The 27,169-nt window shown below is 36.0% G+C and overlaps 1 protein-coding gene across 1 annotated transcript; it reads right to left on the reverse strand.

Moving 5' to 3' along the window:
• Positions 1–533: 533 nt before the first annotated feature.
• On the reverse strand, positions 534–25,684 carry LOC138711921 (uncharacterized). Its single transcript, XM_069843224.1, has 5 exons — positions 25,608–25,684; positions 18,974–19,067; positions 12,425–12,686; positions 6,443–7,755; positions 534–823 (listed from the first exon to the last, which is right to left on the reverse strand). The coding sequence occupies exons 2-5, from the start codon at positions 19,064–19,066 to the stop codon at positions 665–667; spliced, it is 1,827 nt and encodes a 608-aa protein (XP_069699325.1). The 5' UTR covers position 19,067; positions 25,608–25,684; the 3' UTR covers positions 534–664.
• Between the last annotated feature and the right edge of the window lie 1,485 nt (positions 25,685–27,169).

The raw sequence follows: 27,169 nt of genomic DNA on the forward strand, positions 1-27,169 counted from the left end.
TTAGTTAATTACTCATTTGTTTATTGGTTGAGTTAAGGTTATGATTTACGCCTTCTCTACCACACCACCATAATACAAAAAGCCATATCCAAAAACACGCAGAGAGAAAAAGTAAATAAGAAATGGAAATACAATTACAAATGCGAATACAAAACAAAAGAAAATAAACGGAAAATGCAAATAGAGGGAAATAAAAAAATAAAAGTAGAAAGATAAGATCACAATCCTTATTGTTAGTTATTTTAAGGAAGGGAAATACGATACACTAAATATTATAAAAAGACAAAAATGAATTTAAAGTTCAGACATTTAATTATGACGTCGGATTACGACCTTGAAACTTTGCAGACGTGTAGAGTAGGGTTTTAGGAACAATAAACAAAAAATCGTATATACTATTTTTGTCCAAAACCGTCATATTTTCTGTATAGGCCTCTCTTAATCATTGTCAACACTCGATTTAAATATTTCTGCAAACAGTGTTAGAGGTTAGGAAGATGGGAACATCGATAAAGAAAAGAAACTTGTCAGAGATATAAACACGTGTATTTAATATTGCTGTTCAGTTTGAATTTATTCTGTTTTGAGTCGCTGTAGTTACAATATGTCGCCTTCAGCTGGGTTCACCAAGTAAACAGAGAGTTCTGCCATGTTGTGCCGTCCTCTAGGAGGTCGAACTCTTGCTATTCGTGTTGTTTGAAGTTCTGCTCTCCAGAGCGCGCCAGAAGCTCTCGTCCTCAGGGTTTGAGTCTGCGTCCACCACTCTCTTCCCTCTGACCGGCCACCAGGGATCAATCTTCGGATTTATCTCTCGGGTTCGAATCTGGAATTTAATACAGAGTGTTACAAAATTTCTGATTGACGACATAGCTTTCATAAGACTTTATTTACTTACAAATGGTTTTTATTCAACCCGCAGGTTCATTGCCGCCCTCACATAAGCCCGCCATTGGTCCCTATCCTGAACAAGATTAATCCAGTCTCTATCATCATATCCCACCTCCCTTAAATCCATTATAATATTATCCTCCCATCTACGTCTCGGCATCCTCAAAGGTATTTTTCCCTCTGGCATCCCAACTAACACTCTATATGCATTTCTGGATTCGCCCATACGTGCTACATGCCCTGCCCATCTCAAACGTCTGGATTTAATGTTCCTAATTATGTCAGGTGAAGAATACAATGCGTGTAGTTCTGCGTTGTGTAACTTTCTCCATTCTCCTGTAACTTCATCCCTCTTAGCCCCAAATATTTTCCTAAGAACCTTATTCTCAAACACCCTTAATCTCTGTTCCTCTCTCAAAGTGAGAGTCAAAGTTTCACAACCATACAGATCAACCGGTAATATAACTGTTTTATAAATTCCAACTTTCAAGAATTTTACTTTTTAATAAAATTGTTTTCGTAAAAAGTATGACGACTTCCAAGCAAATGCTGAAACTTTATCTCTGTATTTGAACAGAAACCAGTTCAGAAAGAAACAATGTTTGAGAATACTTTCGAGGGAAAAATTGTTCCGGGGCCGGGTATCTAACCCAGGACCTTTAGTTAAACGTAGCAACGCTCTACCAACTGAGCTACCCGGGAACTCTACTAGACACCGATCCAATTTTTCCTGTATATCCGCAGATCTCAACCGTCAAGCAACCAACATTGAGTGCACACTAACTCTGTGTGACTTAAATTGTGGTTTTCTGTTAACGAACAGTGACGTGTATTGTGCAAATCAAGCTTTGAAGTTGATTTGAACAATTTAGCCCTCGAAAGTATTCAAATCAACTTCACAGAGAAAGCTTGATTTGCAATGTTTGAGAAGTGAGGTAGAAAAAAGTGTATGACACCAAGTGAGGTATTAACAAAATTTAAAACTTGTATAATAATATAATAGATATTGTCAATCTTCAGAGCTCAAAGAGATCAAATAAATAGCGCGACACGTAGGGACGAAAATTTTGTAATAAACTGTTATACTGTCGACAATACATCACAGAACATGACGAAAATATGGATTTCACGTAATAAAACACTACCGTATGTAATTAATTAAAAATTGTATGCAGTTGGCCAAATTTTTAATGGGAAAGCCCTAAAATGAAATGTATTACGTATCATCACACTAGCTCTACGGAAAATAAAAGAGAATCGTTTAAAAATGCGAAATGAAAATCTGTACCAAAATCCAATAATAAATAGCAAGAGAGTTATAAAACAAATGACGGAAGGAGAGTTGAACAAAAGCAAGAATATTACGTATCCTGGAGACACGTCTCCACATAAGCTGTGAGTTTTCGATAAACAAATGACAGTTGATGAAATTACATTTATACAATACAGAAATCTATAACAAAGAATCTGTATTATGAGAGAGGACAATATGTTCATCAAATCCCTATAATTGCATTAAACATTAATGTTGTTCGTGATTGTTGTTGTGTACGTTGTTCGAATTGTATTTCAAATAAAAGTTTGATATTTCTTTCCATTTCTGTCTTCATACTCCCCGCATTTAAATTTAACAAGGCGGAGCCTTCTCGATAACTACTTCATAATCGCTTCCTCATTCCAGGAGGCCTAGTCTACAGACAACAATGCAATTGATAGTCGAAACGATTCACACGTCAATATGACGTCAATGAGTTGTTTGAAATTGTAATGAATAATAACATGTCATTACAGGGAATTGGATTCATTTGGAAATTAGTACCACAGTTAAGTACTTTTGAATTTGACTATGATAATTTACTTATTTCTGTTTTCATACGTCCCGCATTTATTAATCACACACATTTGTGTTTACAAATAATAAATTCATAATATCATATTTAGGCCTAGTTCTTTTTTTATATTTTATCATGTCTGACTGGATTCTTTTCTTTATTGGGTTATTTTACGACGCTGTATCAACATCTAGGTTATTTAGCATCTGAATGAAATGAAGGTGATAATGCCGGTGAAATGAGTCCGGGGTTCAGCACCGTAAGTTACCCAGCATTTGCTCGTATTGGGTTGAGGGAAAACCCCGGAAAAAACCTCAACCAGGTAACTTGCCCCGACCGGGTTTCGAACCCGGGCCACCTGGTTTCACAGTCAGACGCGCTGACCGTTACTCCACAGGTGTGGACGACTGGATTCTAAACTACTTTCTTTCAAACACGTAATTATTTCAGTAATCCAAGGTCTACTGTTATTAATGACGTCATCGAATTAACAGAAAGTCTGACCATATTTTTGGTAGATCAACTGAAACGATTCATGTTAAAAGAATGGATTTGTGAAATATTACAGAATCACGTGCGATTTCTAAGACCGTTTTTAAGCTTCATGAAAGGCGACCATCAAAGAAATATCGGCGTTTGAAGTGAGCTTAAGGCTTTATGTCCATTGGAAGCTTTTTATTATAAAATTATAAATAATTAATTATTAAAACACATAAATGGGAAATACATTCAAAAGTAGAACTTCGTTATATCTTGAAATAAGGAAATAATATTGATTTTGTTCACAACTGGAGAAAGAAACTGAACTGTTTCTAAACGCGTACAACGTATTTGAATAATTAGAAAGCACGTGTCAGTTCACGTCATCCGTTCTTCCTACGTAGGTCTATTTGATACACAAGATGTCACCATGTCACCGTTTCTCTATGTTAATGTGATCGTTTGCCTGACATTAGCTTTTCATTTCTGTGACCGATTATAGTGCTCGCCGTTGCCATGCCAACGACCCGTACATGACGTACGAACATCAGCAATTACTGTAGTTAACTAAGGTCTGTCATGTCGGAGGGTAACAAGTTCGAATCCTGATGCATTATATGCGTGTTACGAAATTGGCTCCAAAGGGAATAAATTATAACCCGTGCGTTAATATCCTTGTACAATGCTAAATCAACTGACAGTGTTATTTACAGGACAATTTATTAAGGAAAGTGGGTTTTCGACTTATAAAAGTGATAGATAAAATAATTAGAGACAGTTACGAAATATGGGTTAAATTTTAGAGATTGTAGCTGTAAATGTGGCGGAACTGAGTTCGACTCCATATAAATAACTAAAAGGAGAGGAGAATCTACTTTTTTATTCGTCAGAAAGTGGGGTTTAATGGTGGTAAGGACTAGAATTTTCGACGTCTATACTTTCGGAGCATTTTTTTTAAATTAAAATGTGTTATAATATCAAATTTGAACTTCAAAACTCATACAAGTTTTTAATTATTATTTTATTGTTTATTTATAATTATATAAATTCATAATCCATTTTCGTTGCGGTTTCTTATTTTTTATTTCAACTAAAATTTGATCACCAGTTAACAAACTCAGACAAGAATTGATTTTTGTGTCAATAATATTTTTATGGAAAATATATATATTTTTTTTACTTTTTAAATTATTATTTCACCATTTTTTTTTTGTAATTTTAAAATGTGAAAAACCCACCACTGTGGAATAACGGTTAGTATGCCTGACCGTGAAAATAGCGGGCCCGTGTTCAAATCCTGGTTGAGGCAAGTTATCTGGTTGAGATTTTTCCGGAGTTTTCCCTCAACCCATTGAGAGCAAATGCTGGGTAACTTTCGGAGCTGAACCCTGGACTCATTTCGCCGGCATTATCACCTTTATTTCATTCAGACACTAGATAACAATAGCAGTTGATAGAGTGTTGTAAAATAACCAATTAAGTAAAAAAGGTGAAAAATTCAGCAAAAAATAATTCGCTTTCAAATCCAGAACAAATTTAATTTTGTACATTTACCCTGAAAATTTCAAGGTGATATGACAAAATTTGTGAAGCAATAAGTATTTTAGAAGTACGAAAATTAAAAAAAAAAAAAAAAAATTAAATGAGAAAAATACATGCAAATATAACACCTTACAATGGCCCTGCACTAGATGTTACCCTCCTTGGGCTTTCACAATGACCGCCAGGACAAAATTTATATTTTACGAAAGGAAAAACATTGGACTACCTGTAAGCATGAAACTGAAAAATACACAATTTTTACGAAAAAGTTTGTAACGATCATACATCTGTCACACGTAGGCTACAGGACGTAAACTATGCAACCTGCTGAACTTATACACTTCGTTTTGAACATTAACTCAACAAAAAATTTTAATATTTTGGTGTGTTTTAAAAGATATCTAAAAAAATTATTTTTTAAATACCAGATATTTGTAATTTATTGTATCGGGTCGATCAACTGACTTGAACATGGTTAAGGGGAATGAACCAGTAGCCAGCAAGATCGGCAGCAGTGGTAGCAGTGCAAGTAAATCACTTTCAAGTGGATGGTAGATACAAGCATTGATAGAGAGGACAATATGTTCAGAGAAATTTGTTATATTAATTTAATAGATAGAGAGTCCAAATGTGTTACCATGGCAACGCTTCAATTTTTCACGAAAGCTTTACCTATCGTTGACTTTCTGTATTCTCAACGTTTGTTGCTGTTGCCCTATGATTGAATAATGAAATCTATAAAGATTTATTTTCAAAAGTTTGCATGTACACTGAGTTCCAAAATTCATGGTGGGATTTCAGAGGATTATATTTTTTGAATGAATAGACATAGAAATGTAATATTGGTGCCAGAAGAAAATAAAACTCTTCAAGTTTTTCATCTGTAAGTAGAGAAATATTATACCTTTTGTGATAATTATTTGGATGAACAATTGAAGTTCATAAGGAATGAGATGAAAACGTATCTTCAAAGCTGTATGAACTGTTGTTTTCGTAAGTCCTAATTTTCGGACACATTTACTAACTGATTTCTTTGGACTCTGAAGAAATACTCTTCGGATGGCTTCTACCGTTTCATTATTTATCGATGGACTTCCAGTACGGTTTTTTTCTCCAATAGGCTTCCAGTTTCTTTTAACTATCTACCCCATCGACGGAAATTCACTTTTCTTTGGACATCCATGTTGTATAATTGTAACAATGAAAATTATAGCATTTGTTGAATTGTTACCATCTTTTATTTCCTTCACTCCCTCAAACTTACAGATGAAAAACTTCGAGAGTTTTATTTTCATGTCCACACCTGTGGATTAACGGTCAGCGCGTCTGGCCGCGAAACCAGGTGGCCCGGGTTCGAATCCCGGTCGGGGCAAGTTACCTGGTTGAGGTTTTTTTCCGGGGTTTTCCCTCAACCCAATACGAGCAAATGCTGGTTAATTTTCGGTGCTGGACCCTGGACTCATTTCACCGGCATTATCACCTTCATATCATTCAGACCTTAATAACCTAGATGTTGATACAGCGTCGTAAAATAACCCAATAAAATAAACATTTATTTTCATCTGGCACCGATATAACATTTTTACTTCTATTCATTCAAAAAATATAATTATTTGTAACTCCATCATAACTTTTGGGACACACTGTATCTAACGTTTCTAGTTGCTGTAACAGTATCTTACGCATGTCTGTTGACGTACCTGAGAAAGAATTTCTTCTGGAGAAGGAGATGCCATTGATTTTGAATCTTTCTTCCCTCGTGCTGCCCAAAAAGGCTCTTCAGCAGACAGAGAATCCAACAATCCCCGCCTACCTCGAGCAGCCCAGAAGGGCTCTTCTGCCGACAGCGAATCCAGAAGGTTCCCCCTTCGTCCTCGTTTCTCTTCCATCTGGTTTCCTTCACCTCTTTTCCCTCTAGCAGCCCAAAAAGGTTCTTCAGATGACAAAGACTCCAGAAGCAAACGTCTGTTGCGTGCTCCATTCAATTTCGACCAGGTTTTCTTGCCTCGTGCAGCCCAGAAAGGTTCCTCTGAGGACTCCAGCAATCCTTTTCGGTACCGGAGATCTTGAGCTATGTGCCCTAAATCTTTCTTTCCTCTTGCTGCCCAAAAAGGTTCCTCTGAGGACTCAAGCAATCCTTTTCGGTACCGGAGATCTTGAGCTATGTGCCCTAAATCTTTCTTTCCTCTTGCTGCCCAAAAAGGTTCCTCTGAAGACTCCAGCAATCCTTTTCGGTACCGGAGATCTTGTGCTATGTGCCCTAAATCTTTCTTTCCTCTTGCTGCCCAAAAAGGTTCCTCCGAGGACTCCAGCAATCCTTTACTGTACCGGAGATCTTGTGCTATGTGCCCTAAATCTTTCTTTCCTCTTGCTGCCCAAAAAGGTTCCTCTGAGGACTCCAGCAATCCTTTACTGAACCGGAGATCTTGTGCTATGTGCCCTAAATCTTTCTTTCCTCTGGCTGCCCAAAAAGGTTCCTCAGCTGACAACGTCTCTAACAGACCTCGTTTCTCAGGACCGTCTTCATTTTCGTCATTTCTCTTACCCCTGGCTGCCCAGAAGGGTTCTTCCGCAGACAGTGTCTCCAGAAGACCTCGTCTCGTCCTCAAATCCTCTTTGGTTGACCTCCTACCACGTGCTGCCCAGAAAGGTTCCTCAGCAGACAGAGAATTTAGTAAACCTCGTCTGAATCGGAGGTCTTCCGGTATTTTGAAAGCTCCCTTCTTCCCTCTAGCTGCCCAGAAATGTTCTTCAGCTGATGTGAGCTCCCGGAGGCGTGATTTCAGTGGGCGTTTGCCCCTAGCAGGCCAGAAGTTGTCCTCGTCCACTCCGGGGGTCAGCGACTCGTAAGGTATATCGTACTTGCGTCGTCCTCTGGCCACCCAGAAAGGATCGTCCTGGCTCATGATGCTCTCGCTTCCAACTGGAGGATCTTCAGATTCGTCGCGCCTTTCTAGGAGGATGAAGCGGGGCTCGTCGGCGTACAACGGCTCCACGCGCCGCAGTCGTTCGTCTGAAACAACATAACAAAAGAAGGACTGAAACAACGCAGATGAAGTTGATAAAAACGGCTAAATAAGGGAAGAAATAAAATTGTTTAACTTAACTGGAAGGATTACAGACCGAAAAACAAGTATTAGAATATCACATATTATTTCAATGTACCGAAGTACATATGATATTTCCATACAGATATTCTGTGTCATCATACGATGAAAGAGCAATGGAACGGAAAAAAATTCTCTCCGGCGCCGGGATTTGAACCCGGGTTTTCAGCTCTACGTGCTGATGCTTTATCCACTAAGCCACACCGGATACAACCCCGGCGTCGGACAGAATTGTCTCTGATTGAGTTCTAACTCTTGGGTTCCCTCTAGTGGCCGCCCTCTGCACTACGTCATAGATGTCTATGAACATAGGACCGCAGTCCACACATGTGCTGAGGTGCAATCCGGTGTGGCTTAGTGGATAAAGCATCAGCACGTAGAGCTGAAAACCCGGGTTCAAATCCCGGCGCCGGAGACAATTTTTCTCCGTTCCATTACTCTTTCATCGTAAGTTTTAGAATATTTATTACTTACTTACTGGCTTTTAACGAACCCGGAGGTTCATTGCCGCCCTCACATAAACCCGTCATCGGCCCCTATCCTGAGCAAGATTAATCCAGTCTCTATCATCATATCCCACGTCCTTCAAATCCATTTTAATATTATCCTCCCATCTATGTCTCGGCCTACCTAAAGATCTTTTTCCCTCCGGCCTCCCAACTAACACTCTATATGCATTTCTGGATTCGCCCATACGTGCTACATGCCCTGCCCATCTCAAGCGTCTGGATTTAATGTTCCTAATTATGTCAGGTGAAGAATACAATGCGTGCAGTTCTGTGTTGTGTAACTTTCTCCATTCTCCTGTAACTTCATCCCTCTTAGCCCCAAATATTTTCCTAAGCACCTTATTCTCAAACGCCCTTGACCTATGTTCCTCTCTCAAAGTGAGAGTACAAATTTCACAGCCATAAAGAATAACCGGTAATATAACTGTTTTATAAATTCTAACTTTCAGATATTTCGACAGCAGACTGGATAATAAAAGTTATTGCGCATGGATTTAATGAAATGTTCAAAAACCGTAACTGACAAATACTGGAATTTTTTTACGTGAACACATCTATAAGTTCATTCCAGTACTGGGATGCCATCCCACAAAGTCGATTGACACATTTTCAAGCCAGTTTTGTCGCGCCTATTCCAATGAAGTAAACTGCGATCGACGGACGAAAGATCTATACAGAGTGAGCGTAAATAATGTCATTAATTTCAGGGTGTTATTCTTTGAGATATTTCAATCAAAAAATTTTAATACAATATTACTCGCTTTTTCTTCCGTTTTTCCAGATAAAAATTGTTTTACATGAAACATTTCACAGCGTGTTTTGGGAAAGCCATTGATTTAATTCCCAATATGCTCAGTCAATTTAAGAGAGCAATGTATTATGATAATAAATGATTGAAAGAATTTCAGTTTTGTCCTTTAAGGGGAAAGGATGGTATTTTTGGTGAAAAATGAGAAAATTTTCAAAAAGAAAATTCTTTAAAATACCCTGTGATAAGTGTGGAATGCATAGCATAACATTTTGTGGGTATTTGTACCCTTATCGGATGTTGAGTCGCCATTTTTAAATTTCCTGCGTTATGGATTTTTAAATCACTCGCCCACTTTTATTGTTGTTTCAGGTAAATTAAATTTTCAAACAAAAAAAAAAAAACAATTCTTTAAAATACCCTTTGATATGTGTGGAATGCATTGCATAACATTTTGTGGGTATTTGTGCCCTTATCGGATGTTGAGTCGCCATTTTTAAACTTCCTGCGTTATGGATTTTTAAATCACTCGCCCACTTTTATTGTTGTTTCAGGCAAATTAAATTTTCCAAAAAAAGAAAATTCTTCTTTAAAATACCCTTTCATATGTGTGGAATGCATTGCATGACATTTTGTGGGTATTTGTGCCCTTATCGGATGTTGAGTCGCCATTTTTAAACTTCCTGCGTTATGGATTTTTAAATCACTCGCCCACTTTTATTGTTGTTTCCGGTAAATTAAAAAAAAAAAAAAAATTTCTTCTTTAAAATACCCTTTGATATGTGTGGAATGAATTGCGTAACATTTTGTGCGTATTTGTGCCCTTATCGGTTGTTAAGTCGCCATTTTTAAACTTCCTGCGTTATGGATTTTAAAATCACTCCCCGGCTTTTATCGGTTTCCAGTAACTTCATTTTTTTTTTTTTTTTGCTACATTGCCAGACAAAAATGGATATAATTTCTGAACTATTAAAGATACATGCATGAAATTTAGAACACACATTCTTTAGACTATTAGGAAACGTTTCTCTGTAACAGAATTTTGTTAATAGGTTTCATTGTCTTTGTTTGCAAGAAAGGAAATCAATAAATTATTATTAAATTTTAATTGTTTATTTTACAAACGTAGGGAATAATATCAAAATTCTGTTACAGACAGTTTGTAGAACATGCTTTTGCAAATACATTGCAAAAAACTGTTTGAATCTATCTTTAAAAACGGTTTAGATATATCGGTTTTAGTACAATCCTACATTGGGTATATTTTTTTTTCAAATTTGGGCCCCCAAATAATTTTTTTATATTTCTTTTTTTGTTGAGTTGCCACAGCTATGAGCTCTCTACATACAAAAAATTAATATTTTACACCAAATAGGAAAAAAGTTAAAAAAAACCATCCTCTCCACTTAAATTCGCAATTTTAAAATGTTACATTGGTTCAGATCAAATTTCTGCACATTTAAAGGACAAAACTAAAATTCTTTCAATCATTTATTATCATAATACGCTGCTCTCTTAAATTGACTGGGCATATTGGGAATTAAATCAATGGCTTTCCCAAAACACGCTGTGAAATGTTTAATATAAAACGAATTTTATGTTGAAAAGGAAGCAAAAACGAAACAAAACTGTATTAAACTCTTTTGTCTGAAATATCCCAAAGAATAACCGTCTGGAATTAATGAAATTAATTACAGTTCACCCTGTATATCCTTTCTAATCAATGTTTTAGAATTTTTGGCTTTCATTGTACTTAACAAGAATGAATTAACATTAAAGAAATCACACTTTTAAACCCAATAGTTTCTGAAAAAATGAATTTTTCAAGTTACCTTTTCAACATTGATAAGATATGCTCTAAATCTCCCCTTGAAAAATACTAGTTCGACAAGTTATACAACACATTCCTTTTCGGGACTGAAAAACAACTGGCAACCGAAAAGGTGATAGATAGGCGACTTCTAAATTCATATAATTATGACTGGAAAAGATCTTGGACCCAAAATCAAGAAGAAACGATAAATATAATAATGGTGTTGACGATAAAATAGTATAAATTTATGTGCATCACTATAATCTAGAAATTTTTCTTTAACGGTTTACATTTGTTTTATCACAGTATTTTTTTTTTTTTTTTTTTTACTTCTTCTATATTTAACGTCGAATTTCACACATCGAGTTTTATGGGGCTTGGGAGAAATAACGCAAAATTAAATAATGTTGTTGACGTAGTTAGTAAAGAAAAAATCCAGAAACAAATGAAGTTACATTTTAGGATTTTACTGAATAATAAAATAATCCCACTGAAACTTAATAGTACATTATGCAACGAGCCTATAATGGTAGTAATTAAGACGCGAGTATGTTTGTTTATGAAACGAGCGCAAGCTAGTTTCATAATTTTCATACGTGCGTCTTAATTACCATTATAGGCAAGTTTCATATGACTTTTTATGCTCAACCATATTTCTAACTTGAAATTATTTAGAAGTATTCATGTTATGATTATCGAAGTGAGGAGCGGAACTGACCTTCTAAATTGTGAGATGTGCGCAGACGCGGAAGTATTGATTTTTTCCGAGGCACGAATGTCATTGACCTTGATATAATCTGGAGAATAACATGAACATTAATCTTGATATAACCTGGAAATTGATTTAGAATTGAAAAACGAGATGACAAATTGAATTTATTTGAATATTATTTACAATTAACGCTAAGTATTATAGTAACAGAACATAACCTTCTGCGACAGTATTGGATTTCCAGCCTCCGTGACGTTTCGCTAATTGTCTTTTGATTGCATATCCGAGAATAATCGATACTTGCGGTTTTATAACGGTACAATGGTGATTTCTCATTGGCTGAACAACTGATCTATAATGAATAGGTGTACTTTAATGAGGTGCATTAAAGGGCTACTACCAGGTATACAATTACTACATTTCGGCATGGTCGAGCATAAAAAACCGGTAATGTACTGTATTTCCATATATTTTAGTCCCTTAACAGTTTTCCTTATAAAATCTTGTGTGAAACTTACAAGGTAGATAGTATTGAAAAATAATTAATTTTTCCATTTTAAATCCCTATGTATAGTGAATTGTGTTACATACAGTATGTCCTGTGTAAAATCCGACTTTATTTCCATTATTTATTGTTCCATTCCGTGTTAACGAGCATTAATTCTTTAGCCTGACTTGCATACCAACAAAATTCACTTAGGAAAGGTTTTTTCCCGACTGTAATGAAGTAACTATGACAACGAAGACCCTGGCCGTCTGAAAGTCCCACTAAGCCAATTCCCACTACACTCACTCTCGCGATGGTGGACGCCAGGTCTAATGTGAGGTAGTAGGCTCTGCAGGAGGCCTTGCCCGCCGTCTTCATCGTCCAGTGCGAGCGATCGTCCTCTGTTCGCCCAGAAGGGGGGCGCAACCTCTTCGGAGTTCCCACGCTTGCCCCTAGCCGGCCAGAATCCAGGGTCCAGTTTGTCTCCCAGGGTTGCGCGGACATCGCTACGAGTGATGCGGACTTTGACGTCATTTTCGTTGTCAGAGGCAGCCGGAATTGCATTGGTCTGCAAGAAAATAGCATTTATTCGACAGGGCTCCGGGCAAAATTTAGTGTTCATTCCATGCACATGGAGCTTTTCTTGGAAAATTTAATGATAATGAGTAATGGTCCGTGAGAAAAATATATATGTATGAGCTATTTATCTATATGCTATATTAACAATAATAGGAATATTTTCAGGTTCTTATAATGTTTTTAAAGCTCGTTGTGTGAAGCAGAAATAATTTTAGTGAAAGTGACAAAATGCTAAGAGATTAACGAACACTTCAATTGGCTTGCAAGAAAATAGTTCAAATAGACAGGGCTCCAGGAAAATATTACAGGTCATTCCATGGGCTCCTAATTTTCTACCACCCTATAATGTTCCTACAAATCTATGACTTCATTGAAAGTACACTTGAATCTATATAATAAATCTGTGACTATGGTTTTAGAAAGTTCAGGGAGAAGATGGTAATCAGGAAATAGTACATCATTGACGCTTAGTGCCTGACAACCTCTAGGAAATTTTCTAATCAGATAGTAAAATAATATTTTAGAAGACTCAAAGCAAATTTTGTTTTATTTTTCTTTCAACTACGAACTTCATTAATATTTTGATATTAGATATCATGTTAGTATATATGCATATGAAATGGTAGTTGAAATAAAAAAAAAATCAGTCGAATCTTAAGATTGATGAAAAGGCTCTGAATGTTTCCACAACGTTCTTAAAACTTCTGGACAAAAATAAGTGAAGGATTAGTTAAGAATTTTAAACCTCAATAGACATAAAAAGTTAAAATAATAACATAAACTGAAGTTTATCATTTATTAAAGTTGAATGCAATAAAAAAAAATATATTAACTTATCCACATGGGATTTAAATGGAGAATTTTTATTCCCATGTCAAATTAGCTTCCAACTGAACTGCGTATAAACAATCTATGGTGATAGTGCAAACGATAAATCCTGTTATCCATATCATAGTTACACTTATTAAGTCTCGAATCATTGCCTCAAGTCATTATGAGTGAAGATGCGATTTATGACTCAGAACATGTATTTCATACACTCATTTACATGGTTACGATTCTTTACTCCCACATCACAACGAATATAAAAAAGTTCAACTGCAAGAACACTTAGCATTTGCCTTGTTACACAGAACTTCATTTTCATATTATTACGCGTTTATTTGCTTATCACACAGAATAACTTGCACTTTATATCTAGAAGTTCAAGAATAAACAAATGACGTCTGTAATAAGCTGCAGTAACTTATTCTTGTTGTCATGGAAACGTTAAAGCATTCAATTGTCACTTCCAATCACTTAAATTTATCAGTTATCACATTTCTTCTGTAAAGAGAAGTTAACCAAGAAACAGTTGACTGCAGAAATAATCTGTATAGCTCGCTGTCATGGAAACAGTTGCACATTTATTGATCCTAAACTTCGTTATTAATCAATTACAGCTCTTCATTTAAGGAAAAGTTAATCGGGCTACAGTTGATGATAATCTGTTTTCATTTTTTTTATTGTTGTCATGGAAATAGTCATAACATGCATTTAAGTATATTACTCATTGTGTTTCTCTGTCTGTGGGAAAGTTAACTAAGAAACAGTTGACTGCAACTGTGGTCTGTATTTTTCGGTGTTGTCATGGTGACGAATTCTTTCGCTGCGAATAAAATAGATTAAACTTCTCGAGTCGGCTTAATGTCTAAAGCAATACAACTAGCGTCTGCCGTGTTTAACTGTAGCACAAAATTCCAGCGCAAATCACGACGTTTTTAGCCGCACAATCTCTTAAATAAAGCCTTATTTTCTATTACTCCAACTTTCGCGTAATATGGATTCCAGTATGCCTTTTTTATTTTCCTTTCCACCTGTACAGGAAAAGAATAAATTAAAATCCTTTTCAGTCAGAATGTTTCTCTTGAAGCACTCCACTAAGAGAAGTATTGTTTAAATTTTGGCAACTTCATTACTTTCGTAGCAGAAATTAGAAATAAATTTATTGTTCAGTAGACACCATTCTGATTATTTCTACCCTGGATTGTCCAAAATGTGTTTTGAAATAAAACACCTCTCTCCGCGCATTGAAAATGGCAACCAGTTCCGTTATCCTTGGAGAAACAAAAAATGACAGAATTTCAAATGCTTACTATAACAACATTATACGCTACAGCCGAATGCTAATGTTATTATAGTTACATGAATCAATGTAATTTGTGTGACGTCACGTCATATCGATACAGCCATGGGAGCTCTAATTTGCATACAAAATTAGCTGTGCTGCGAGGTCTCTCTCAGTAATATCTCGGCATCGAGAGCTGCTACAGACCTGTGAGACCACTTGTTTGATTTGTAATCGCTTGTTCTGCAATATTAAAGTTATCATATACACGTACGATACACTTTGAGTGAACCATATTGAAAAATTTGTTGTGATATGGGACTAATTTCGAAATATCGCTTAATATAAAGATAAAATATATTGCATGACCTTCATTAAGAACTTCTCTTATCAGTAACCCATACTGTCCATTTGTAAACCGAAACAAAAAATCAAACATTTAAAGGAACACACTGTAGTTTCATTCCCGAAACTGGGTGACGCATTTTACGTGCTGTATTCCTGATATTTCGCTCAATTTTTTTCTCAGTATATAAGATTAAAAGTTCGGAATTGATTTTCGTCAGATTTCTCAAGAATTTTTCTGTCGTACTGAGAAACAGGGCAGAAATTATTTTCACAAAATAAGTTGTTTAGTCATTTTTTAAAGCACTGACTATATGTCTTTCTGTAACACAGGATTTTACTTCTAAATTCTTCTATAAACTATAAAAATGATGCATACACAAACATTATTCTTGGGGTTGCTTAGTTACCAATTGGCCTCCAATGAAACGATACGGAAAACCCTTTAAATAGTAATATACGTTACAAGAGCGGTATGTTGACGTTTTCATGTTCGAGGAAAAGATTGAAAAAGCGAAACGTAGTTGAGCTTTTTTAATTTCCGAGAACATGAAAACAAACATACCGCTCGTGTATCGTACATTATTTTGTGCGAAGATCATTTATTACATACGTGAAAGACGAATTTATAATTAGTTGCAATGAAATCTCCATGTTGGTTTCTGTTTAATGACGCCAACTTCGGAACACGAAAATAACTTTTTTTTACATTGTTGCTGTAAAATGTTTTCTGTGTTTGCTATACTCCAGCAGGCCATGATATACGTCTGTCTTTTTTTCCCCCCAGTCTATAAATGCGAACTTAAAACAAACGGTAAGGTTATGTAATGATTTATTTTTCATTTTAATATTTTAACAATATTATTTATATAACATATTGCAGTAATAACATCGGCATCTGGAATCTTGTTGATTTTTTCACGGCTTCCTTAATGTTACTTGTATCAGGAATGCAATAAGTTTCGTGGAGTAGTAGACTTTACTTAATTTTTGCAGATATTTAAAAACAATAATTAACATTGCAATTTAGGTGAAATTGCAGTGGTAAGTTTCCAATTTATAATTATTACTATGTTAAACGTCTCTAAAAATAATATGTTAAAAGCCTAAAGCAGTAAAATGAATATCGCGCTTAAGCGGTAAGAAGAGGGAAATTGTTATGTGTGTTAGGTTGGGAATACTGAATGTGGTATTTCACACTTACCGCGTATTGGTTCTGTGCGGAAAACAAGCAAATACGCACGATCTCGCACAAAATAAATTTATACTATATTTTGAAAGTAAAGAAATATCGTAAAAATCATACAGTATTTGCAATCCTGAAAATATGATCGTACAAAAAATAGTACGCAAAACACGTGTGTTAAGTGCGTAACAGAATATTGGAAATAGAACGGAGCATTTCGTTTCGTCTTTTGTAACGTTCTCTCGATTCTGTTACAATGTTCTTATAACTCTTTTATCGCAATGTACTATTAATTTTATTAATTATTTGTTTATTATTTTATTTGCGAAATTTTGTTGTTAAAATTTACGAGAAATTTTAATTTCCTTGGGCTAAAAAGATTCGTGTTTTACGCTTGTCAGTTGATCGAGAAAATGGAAACTTCTTTTAACAATGAAAATCAGGTATTCAATTATTTTTTCTTCCCAGAGACCATCGGGGTGAAACAAAATGTTTAGCATCTTAAATTGAGAAGGGATATAGCCGTAGAAAAACGTGATTTTGTGGAAATTAAAAAAAAAAATCGCGTAAAACTTTTTCCATGAAAATATAATTCACCCAACGAGAATACACGAAGGCCTTTAACATGGTCAGTTTAATTTATTTTGATTTTATGTCAAACGCAGAAGAATTACAGGGCAAATATAGAGATCCTGGTAAAATATTGTAAAAGAAATAAGAACGATTGTCTTGCAAGGATCGAAAATACCAGTAGGTTGCATTTAGAGCCCTCTAGAAGACGAACAAATTTCGTCATTAGTAAACCACTTTCACTTAGCATAAGAATACATAATTTAAGTTTATTTTACTATTTTCCGCCATTGTGTACAAGAATACCACCTAACGAACACTTCATTCCAGAATTACTTTGTGTGTATTGTTCTTAATTTTCGTAAGATTAAACCCACAGTCTTCCATTGAAGCAAAAGCCGTAATTTGTATGCCTGTTTCTTCCTCCGCAAGCGGTCTGAAGCGATTATCCGGTAGAAAGAATACAAAGACTATAAGAGTAATTAGTTATCAGAATTATAAACATATTTCACAAAGACAATCACAGGAAATCAGCGTTTTGTTTTCACACCTCAGGGGAAGGTCTAATTTAAAATCTCAGCTGAGGAAGGGTTGGATTCCATACCCTGCCGCGTCTAAAATAAGCAGAGAAGCTCAACTTTGACCCTTTCTGGAGGCAATAAAATGGGTTCGAATCTTCTTACGCACAAAGAAGAGGATGTATGTGTGTGTGTGTGTGTGTGTGTGTGTGTGTGTGTGTGTGTGTGAATTATACATATCTGCAATCTCTGGACTTAATTTTCTCTGTAGTACGTAATTTAAACTGATTTTTTCCTCTGTTATACTGTATAGTTAGACAATGATTTTCACATGTAACAAAATATCACAGAGCTAATACAGGGTCATCCATATACAGTGTGTTCATTAAGTATGGCATATTACTAATAAATTATTAAATTTTAATTTGTGCACAAAGAAGCGGATGTGTGTGTGTGAGTGTGTGAATTATACATTTCTGCAATCTCCGGACTTTATTTTCTGTGAAGTACGTAATTTAAACGGATTTTTTTCTCTGTTATATAGTTAGGCAATGATTTTCACATGTAACAAAATGTCACAGAACTAATACAAGGTCATCCATATACAGTGTGTTATTAAATACGGCATATTACTCATAAATTATTAAGTTTTAATTTGTGCACAAAGAAGCGGATGAGTGTGTGTGAGTGTGTGAATTACACATCTCTGCAATATCTGGACTTAATTTTCTGTGAAGTACGTGATTTAAACTGATTTTTTTCCTATGTTATATAGTTAGGCAATGATTTTCACATGTAACAAAATGTCACAGAGCTAATACAGGTTCATCTATATACAGTGTGTTCATTAAGTATGGCATATTACTCATAAATTATTAAATTTTAATTTTACAAAAGGTTTTATACAAAAGCTGTTGGAGATAAACCATACAATATGATACTAGAGTTTGAAAAAAATTATTCAGGCATACAGGGTGTTACAATAAACTTCATTTTTTTAAACAGCATCCTATTTTAAAATTTACATATTTCGAATCTCCATAAAAGGTTAGGTATGAATTTCTTCCTTTGGGGTTACTTGAAGTCCAGACGGTATCAGGATAAACCAAGAAATACTGAAGACCTGAAGGGAAGAATTAGATATGAGGTGGAACAGATCAGTCATTTAATTGTGAATTCGATTGCTGGTAAAATTCACGTTCTGGGAATAATAAGTTAATTAAGTAGTAAAATATCGCTGCAATCGAAAAGTATTGGGAATAAATTTGAATAAGGAACAAAAAAAAGTTTCCTTCCCAGGAAGGATTCGAACCACGAAAGTCTTAGTTACCAGTCTATCGTGCTCTGGAGTGAACAAGGCTCTGAAATCAGCTACAATGGTCGGTCCGGTTTTTTTGCCACTACTGTACATACATCATTCCCTGATAACTCCTAAAAATCGCTGTACACAATTTCGTACAACCAGGAAGTAAATACGTACAGAACCGTTTGAAAGAAAGCCTCTATCCATCTTGGAAACTGTCAACTTCATTATTTCAAGGGCTACTCACCACGTTCGTATTGTGTAGTTCCTCCACAGCCCGCACCAAGTCGCTGCAACTAAACGACACCACCAGGCATACCACCACCACCGTCGATGGCATCCTGCACAAGCAACAATCACTTCGACATCACACACACAACACTAAGAAAGAGAAAAAAAATCGATTATTGTGATACGAACTGCTGTATAGACACATTACTACCAAGGTTGCCAGATTGTGATTGGTACCGTCCCGTCGCTCTAATTTCCTGCAGCCAATCGCGTTGCAGGTCGGCTACATTTAAACTTGTGCGTCCTGTGATTCGCTTATGAAGACGTTATTCATTTCCTAAGGCTCGATAAATGCTTAATATAATCGCCCGCCATTTTGGCTCTTTCGTTGGCGTTCGCAGAAAGCACACGAGGACGTTATTTGCCGCTCAATTATTTGCTGAATTACAGAGCGTTTGATTTATTATCATAGGAGCTACGACATGATAATGTTTAACGGTGTGGCAAATAGATCCCTCGTATGGTAGCTAGGCAACGAAAGAACAAAAATGGCGAACGATACTACCTGCCTAGACTTTATATAGAGCCTTCACTTCCTAAGACGCAAGCAAAGAGGAGGAGTCACGCCGGGAATAACAGCGTCGCGACTATAATCGGCGATTTTCGACTTGTATGTAGCCTAAAGTCTCCTTAAAATAATAATAATAATAATAATAATAATAATAATAATAATAATAATAATCACCGTAAGTAGGCCTATTCTGAATAAAATGAAATGGAAAATATGCGCCATAGATTACTTACGCCTTTGAATTCTATATGCGCTTACCTATAAAGTGCTATATTTGTGTACATCGGTTCGTATCTTGGGTGAGTAGAGAGAATAGACTTAACTATAGCGCTGTGAAGATGCTACAAAAATAAAATAAAACAATAAACCCACCAAACTTATTATTATTATTATTATTATTACTTACTGGCTTTTAAGGAACCCGGAGGTTCATTGTCGCCCTCACATAAGCCCGCCATCGGTCCCTATCCTGAGCAAGATTAATCCAGTCTCTATCATCATATCCCACCTCCCTCAAATCCATTTTAATATTATCTTCCCATCTATGTCTCGGCCTCCCTAAAGGTCTTTTTCCCTCCGGCCTCCCAACTAACACTCTATATGCATTTGTGGATTCGCCCATACGTGCTACATGCCCTGCCCATCTCAAACGTCTGGATTTATTGTTCCTAATTATGTCAGCTGAAGAATACATATTATTATTATTATTATTATTATTATTATTATTACCATCCCATAAAACAACCTTCAAATTTAGGGAAATTCTTCAAGGCTTTGCGATAATGCATCTCATATTTCCAATGCTTTCCCATTATCCCATTGATCTTATTATTAGCAATTAACACTACCAGAACAAGAGTACAGCAATACAAATGCGCAAAACACGAACCGCGGACCTATTTTGTGGTCATAAAATTATGTTATCGAGCGAGTTGGCTCAGATGCTAGAATTTGAGATTCGTATTCGGGAGATCCCGTGTTCAAACCCCGTGGTCAGCCAATCTGACTGGGTTTTCCATGGTTTCCTCAGTCAAAAAAACAAATGCTGGATTGTAAATTTACATACTATGATTCATCACCGCCTCAATCACCAATATCATATACATCAATCAAAATCTATAATCAGTTACATGAACACAAGCCATCTACAACACACAATAGAAACAAGAACTCAACAATAGTAAAAACGATGTACTGATATATACACAGATCCTAAAAACGCGATATGATCACAGATGTTCAAGCGTGTATATATAAATAAACTTGACAAAAAATATTATGTCGTCACAATTTAAAGTATTGGTTATAGAATACAGAGATAAAGAAAATTCTAACCATATTGCAATGATACAGTCAACAATGAACAACGATTTAAAAAAATGATCTGAAAACCTATCAATAACACAATATTGTTGCCTAAACATATTATAAAAGCAAGCAACATGCAGCCTAATTTCGTATTTTTCTATTTTCGCGGTAGCCTAAAGAGCGATTCGGGCAATCTTGATTACTAGAATACATTAAGTTACCTTCAAAGAGAAATAGGTATTGGTTGGATAACTGCCTACTGAAGGATGCACTGGAAGGAATGGTGAACGGGAGAAGAGTTCGGGGCAGAAGAAGATATCAGATGATAGACGACATTAAGATATATGGATCATATGAGGAGACTAAGAGGAAGGCAGAAAATAGGTAAGACTGGAGAATGCTGGGTTTGCAGTGAAAGACTTGCCCTTGAGCAGAAAATTATGAATGAATGTTCGCATTTACCTTTTCCTCAGATGATTTCTTTCGTAAGCCAATGCAACAGTGAGCTATCTGCATTCAACACAACTGAAAAGTATATACAAGACTAGAATGTTAAGATTTGTCCGTTAAAACCTGAAAACACATCCCACGTTACCAAATTGCTAAACCAAACAATCCATTATTGAGTCACGTAGATTCTTTCTGCCACATCGTCGTTACGACAGATTTTAGCGTCCACGTATGAGATTAAAATAATTTCTCTTTTAATTGCTGCCACCTTAAAGAATGCCTTTTGTGTCTTGAAGTCTGAAGATTTCTGGACAGATCAAGAAATGAAAGAAATTTCTTCGAGATTTGCTTATGGTTACCAACTTTAACAATGAAAGCTATTTATTTAAATCACAACGAACTCTATCAACAAAATTATTATGGCTCAAATTCAGTGATGCCAACTTGACGACTTTGTCGTTATATCTAGCAACTTTCAACTGGTGTTGACGACAGGATTTTTTTTTTGTGTAATGAATAATGAGAAATATAGCAACTTTCACCACACAAATCGTAAATACTTTTATCTTTATTTGTGTTTATTAAATAATATAAAATTTAATTATTTTTAATATAATTTTTATTACAAATTTCTTTGCTACCTATTTGCGTTTCTAAGATTCCTTTCTTTTTTATTTATCGTGCAATACAATTATCATAGGAAGAATTATGAAAATTCATGACAGTTTCAAATAACAGGACAACGATTGTCATTTTCTCCTCACAGACGCTTGAATCTGACGTTATTTCTTGATGTCATTGTTCAGAAGTGTACGTAATTTTACGATATATCACGTTATCTGCAAAACCATAATAAGACGTTGTGTTTTTGCCTTTAACGTTAATGATAATAGTAAATAGCCTATTTCCGTGTTTATAACACGTGTTTATTGTGTGTCTGCACAATATGACGGTTGTTCTAGTATCGGTCCAGTAGATAATACAGGGTGATTCAATAAAAGAGTGCAAAAGCTACACTATATATAAAGAATGCTCTACAGAATATTTTCAGAGATCTGCTAAATTGTATTAAGATGAGCTTAAACATGTTTGTTGACATCTCTTACTGTTTTCCATATTATCTGCATTTATTATTTTGTGCAATTGTTGGCATTGTTGAGTGGTTAGTATAATTATTGTCAGTAGATTAGTTTAATAGGTTGGTTATGAGTTACTTAGCAAAGTAAGTGTATCAATATGCCTGTCAATGAACACAATTATAGTCCCGTCGTTCTAATTTCTGGCAGCCAATCACGTTGCAGATCGGTTACATTTAAACGTGTGCGTCTTGTGATTCGCTGATGAAGACGTTAAGCATTTCCTAAGGCTGGATAAATACTTAATATAATCGCCCGCCATTTTGGCTCTTTCATTGGCGTTTGCAAAATAACACGAGGACGTTATTTGCCGCTCAATTATTTGCTGAATTACAGAGCGTTTGATTTATTATCATAGGAGCTACGACATGATAATGTTTAACGGTGTGGCAAATAGATTCCTCATGTGGTAACTCGGCAACGAAAGAACAAAAATGGCGAACGATACTACCTACCTAGACTTTATAGACACTTACTAAGACGTAAGCAAAGAGGAGGAGTCACGCCGGGAATAACAGCGTCGCGACTATAAGTCCAGTTGCTTGGACTAGTACTTTTTTTTTTACTTGGTTATTTAACGAGTTGTATCAACTACTAGGTTATTTAGCGTCAGCGGAATTGGTAATAGCGAGACGATATTTGGCGAAACAAGACCGAGAATTCGCAATAGATTACCTAACATTTGCCTTACAGTTGGGATAACCTCGGAAAAAACCCAATCAGGTAATCAGCCCAAGCGGGAATCGAACCAGCGCCCGAGCGCAACTGCCTGAGCTATGCCGTTGGTTCTGTACTATTGTTTCGATCGTTAGCCTGATGTTAGCTTGCCGGTGATATTTGACTGACGTCACGTTGAGTCGTTTATACAGGGTGGAAGTTAAATAACCCCTTAGATTGAAAGGACGACAGGGTACACTAAATGAATAGGAATCGTATATTACGTTCTTTGATTAAATGCAAGGTTAATAAAAAAAAAATTGAGTTGGAATTTTCAGCAGTCTGGCAACATCGCCGCTAACACACTGCTCCTTCTTTTCGTAATATCTGCAAATGTGAAAGATCAACGAACTAAATCTGTATGCCTTAGTTGACTTCCTCCCATCTCCTTTTCTGACTACAACGTTGCAAGCTGATCACTTCGGTCAGTGATTTGAAATTAGTGATTGAAATACGCCAGAGGGATAAATGATCCTTTATTAGATTTTCTATTGATATAGACAAAAATCACGAACCTACTGACAATAGTTACTGAATAAGGATGTGTTAAACAGTTTAGGAAAAAAAAAACATTTTCTTTTTCTGAGAAATCTGTGGATTTTCCACTTTTTTTTTATTACATACAACTTGAGCTATTCGCTCTGAAAATCTGCAAGGATATTTCACTTCTACCCTATATAGAATGCAACAATAAATAGGTCACGGTGAAAATCAGGGGACGCCTAGTTGGCGAGACCCGCCAGAATTGAGGTAATCTGTAACATTTTGAGACGGCCACCAATATTACTCACAGATAACTGTAACTCAAAATCCTTGGACGTGGTTTCGAATCTTGGCGTGAGTCCATTACTTTATTGCGATTATTGTGAAATATTTTTAAATGTAAGGCGAATGTCAGGTAATGCCATGAAAATCCTGGTCAAAATATTTAATGAGTAATTCCAACTGCGGAAGTGTGTGGGTTATTTTACGACGCTCTATCAACATCTCAGGTTATTTAGCGTCTGAATGAAATAGTGATAATGCCGGTGAAATGAGTCCGGGGTCCAGCACCGATAGTTACTCAGCATTTGCTCATATTGGGTTGAGGGAAAAATCCTCAAAAAACGTCAACCAGGTAATTTGCCTCTACCGGGATTGGAACACGGACCATCTGGTTTCGCGGTCAGACGCGCTAACCGTTATTCCACAGATGCGGACACTGCGAAAGTGATACTGTAGTTAAGTAGCGGACAAAATCTGGTGACCGTTAAGAAAAACATTCATCATTTTCAGAGCTATAGTCCCGTCGCTCTAATTTCCGGCAGCCAATCGCGTTGCAGGTCGGATACATTTAAACGTGTGCGTCTTGTGATTCGCTTATGTAGACGTTATTCATTTCTTAAGGCTCGATAAATACTTAATATAATCGCCCGCCATTTTGGCTCTTTCGTTGGCGTTCGCAGAAAGCACGCGAAGACGTTATTTGCCGCTCAATTATTTGCTGAATTACAGTGCGTTTGATTTATTATCATAGGAGCTACGACATGATAATGTTTAATGGTGTGGCAAATAGATCCCTCGTATGGTAGCTCGGCAACGAGAGAACAAAAATGGCGAACGATACTACCTACCTAGACTTTATAGAGCCTTCACTTCCTAAGACGTAAGCAAAGAGGAGGAGTCACGCCGGGAATAACAGCGTCGCAACTATAGTAGCACAATTTAATAAACATGGGCCCTAAAATTAATTTATCTTCTGAGATATGAGTGCTCGTTTATCGGTATAAACGATGCTCATTGTAATTCCCATTTTAAAAAAGTCCAATATTTTGAGAAGTCGTATAGAGCATTGCACGTTAAGAAAAAAACATTGCTTTTAGGGGTCTTGCCTAGTGCATTGCAGAAGCTATGTGGTGGATAAGCGTTTCTATGGCAACTGGACATTTGATGGAATAGCCCCATATGCTCAATGCTTTTTTTAACGTGGAATTCTCTATGGTATTCACAAAAATGAGGGCTTTATAATTTAATATTATAACAACAGTATATCTTCTAATGTAAGGTTTTTACTTGCCTGTTATTCGCTATAGGATTTTGTGCGCAGAAACCAAATGAGTCTACAATAAGACGTTACGTTTTTGTTTACTCCATTTCTCATACGATACTGTATACCCAATAAGAAACAAGCAAAGAGTTCAATTATAAAATATGCTAATCTTAAAATATCAGTTTCAAAACCATTGATTCGTAGAAAACTTAATTTTAGGACCAATTTTTTTATAGATTTTTTTTTTAGTTTTTTGACAAATACTGGCATCTTTCACAAAATTTAATGTTTTTTAACGCTCTGTAAGTGTTAAATTTCGAACTAAAATCCACCAAATTTACCCCTCTGTCCCTGCGGGTTGCAATCGATTCCCTTTGCCCAATTAAACACGGTTCTGATTCTACCTGCTGTTTAAGTATAAAGGAGTGTCTCTTCCTACCTGCTCTTCCTCGTCGTACGGTGTCCGGGGCAGCTGTGCGGGTCAGCAGCGTGCAGGGGCGGGTTAAATAGCTGCCGGTGGTGGACACGGCCTGTTCCTTCAGATTAAGCCTGGGACTTGGGGAAGGCCAGCGGACCGAGGCTGACTTGACGTCTGTTTGCTAATGGAATTACAGCCGCCCCCAGCCGGCAACTCCGCTGGAATTACACTTGGAAAAATCACTTCAATTTTCTCATTATCCGTAGTACACTGAAAGTCATTGGTCTCAATACGTTCCATTCAAATAAATACGGGCTATGTCACTTCCGTTATCTACGCCTCATTCTTTGTGTCGTTTTTCATTTATTTTCTTGTTTTATTTCCATATCATTTCTTGCCGTTTTCAAATTTTTCCTCGATCTAGCGCCTACCACTTCGTCTTATTTAACCTTATCTGTCTTTTTCTCGTTCCCCTTCCATTTTCAACCCCTAGCTTTCTTCTATCCTCGCTCTCTGATCTTCTTTGTACGCGTATCTTTATTCTCATCCTTTTCTGGATCTATTTACTCAATTTTCAGTTTTCCTTTTAATCTGAATTTGAAATGATAGAGAATCTGTCATATGACATAACTTGGCCTATTAATTACCATTTATTTATCTATTTATTTACTTATTTACTTATTTATTTATTTATTTATTTAAAAGGGCAAAACCCCAATTACAATACACAGTACAGATTTGTTAAAAAAAAACAACACAGAATTGCATGTAACATGAAAAAAGAGATAAAACAGAAAAAAATGCAAGATACACGTGTAATTACAAATTAAAAAAAAAAAAACAAATAGATACTTACTTACTTATTGGCTTTTAAGGAACCCGGAGGGTCATTGCCGCCCTCACATAAGCCCATCATCGGTCCCTATCCTGAGCAAGATTAATCCAGTCTCTATCATCATATCCCACCTCCCTCAAATCAATTTTAATATTATCTTCCCACCTACGTCTCGGCCTCCCGAAACGTCTTTTTCCCTCCAGCCTCGCAACTAATACTCTATATGCATTTCTGGATTCACCCATACGTGCTACATGCCCTGTCCATCTCAAACGTCTGGATTTAATGTTCCTAATTATGTCAGGTGAAGAATACAATGCGTACAGTTCTGCGTTGTGTAACTTTCTCCATTCTCCTGTAACTTCATCCCTCTTAGCCCCAAATATTTTCCTAAGCACCTTATTCTCAAACACCCTGAACCTATGTTCCTCTCTCAGAGTGAGAGTCCAAGTTTCACAACCATACAGAAGAACCGATAATATAACTGTTTTATAAATCCTAACTTTCAGATTTTTTGACAGCAGACTGGATGATAAAAGCTTCTCAACCGAATAATAACAGGCATTTCCCATATTTATTCTGCGTTTAATTTCCTCCCGAGTGTCATTTATATAATAAAGGTAATAAACCAATTTCATCTATACTACAAATTAAAATGCATAATTCTGATTGTTGCGATATAAATTGTAATTGTTCAGTTATTAATGAACTTAATGAGATTAAATACTTAGGTGTAATTGTTGATAAT

This window comes from Periplaneta americana, chromosome 2 (genome assembly GCF_040183065.1).
Source record: "Periplaneta americana isolate PAMFEO1 chromosome 2, P.americana_PAMFEO1_priV1, whole genome shotgun sequence".
NCBI lineage: Eukaryota > Metazoa > Arthropoda > Insecta > Blattodea > Blattidae > Periplaneta > Periplaneta americana.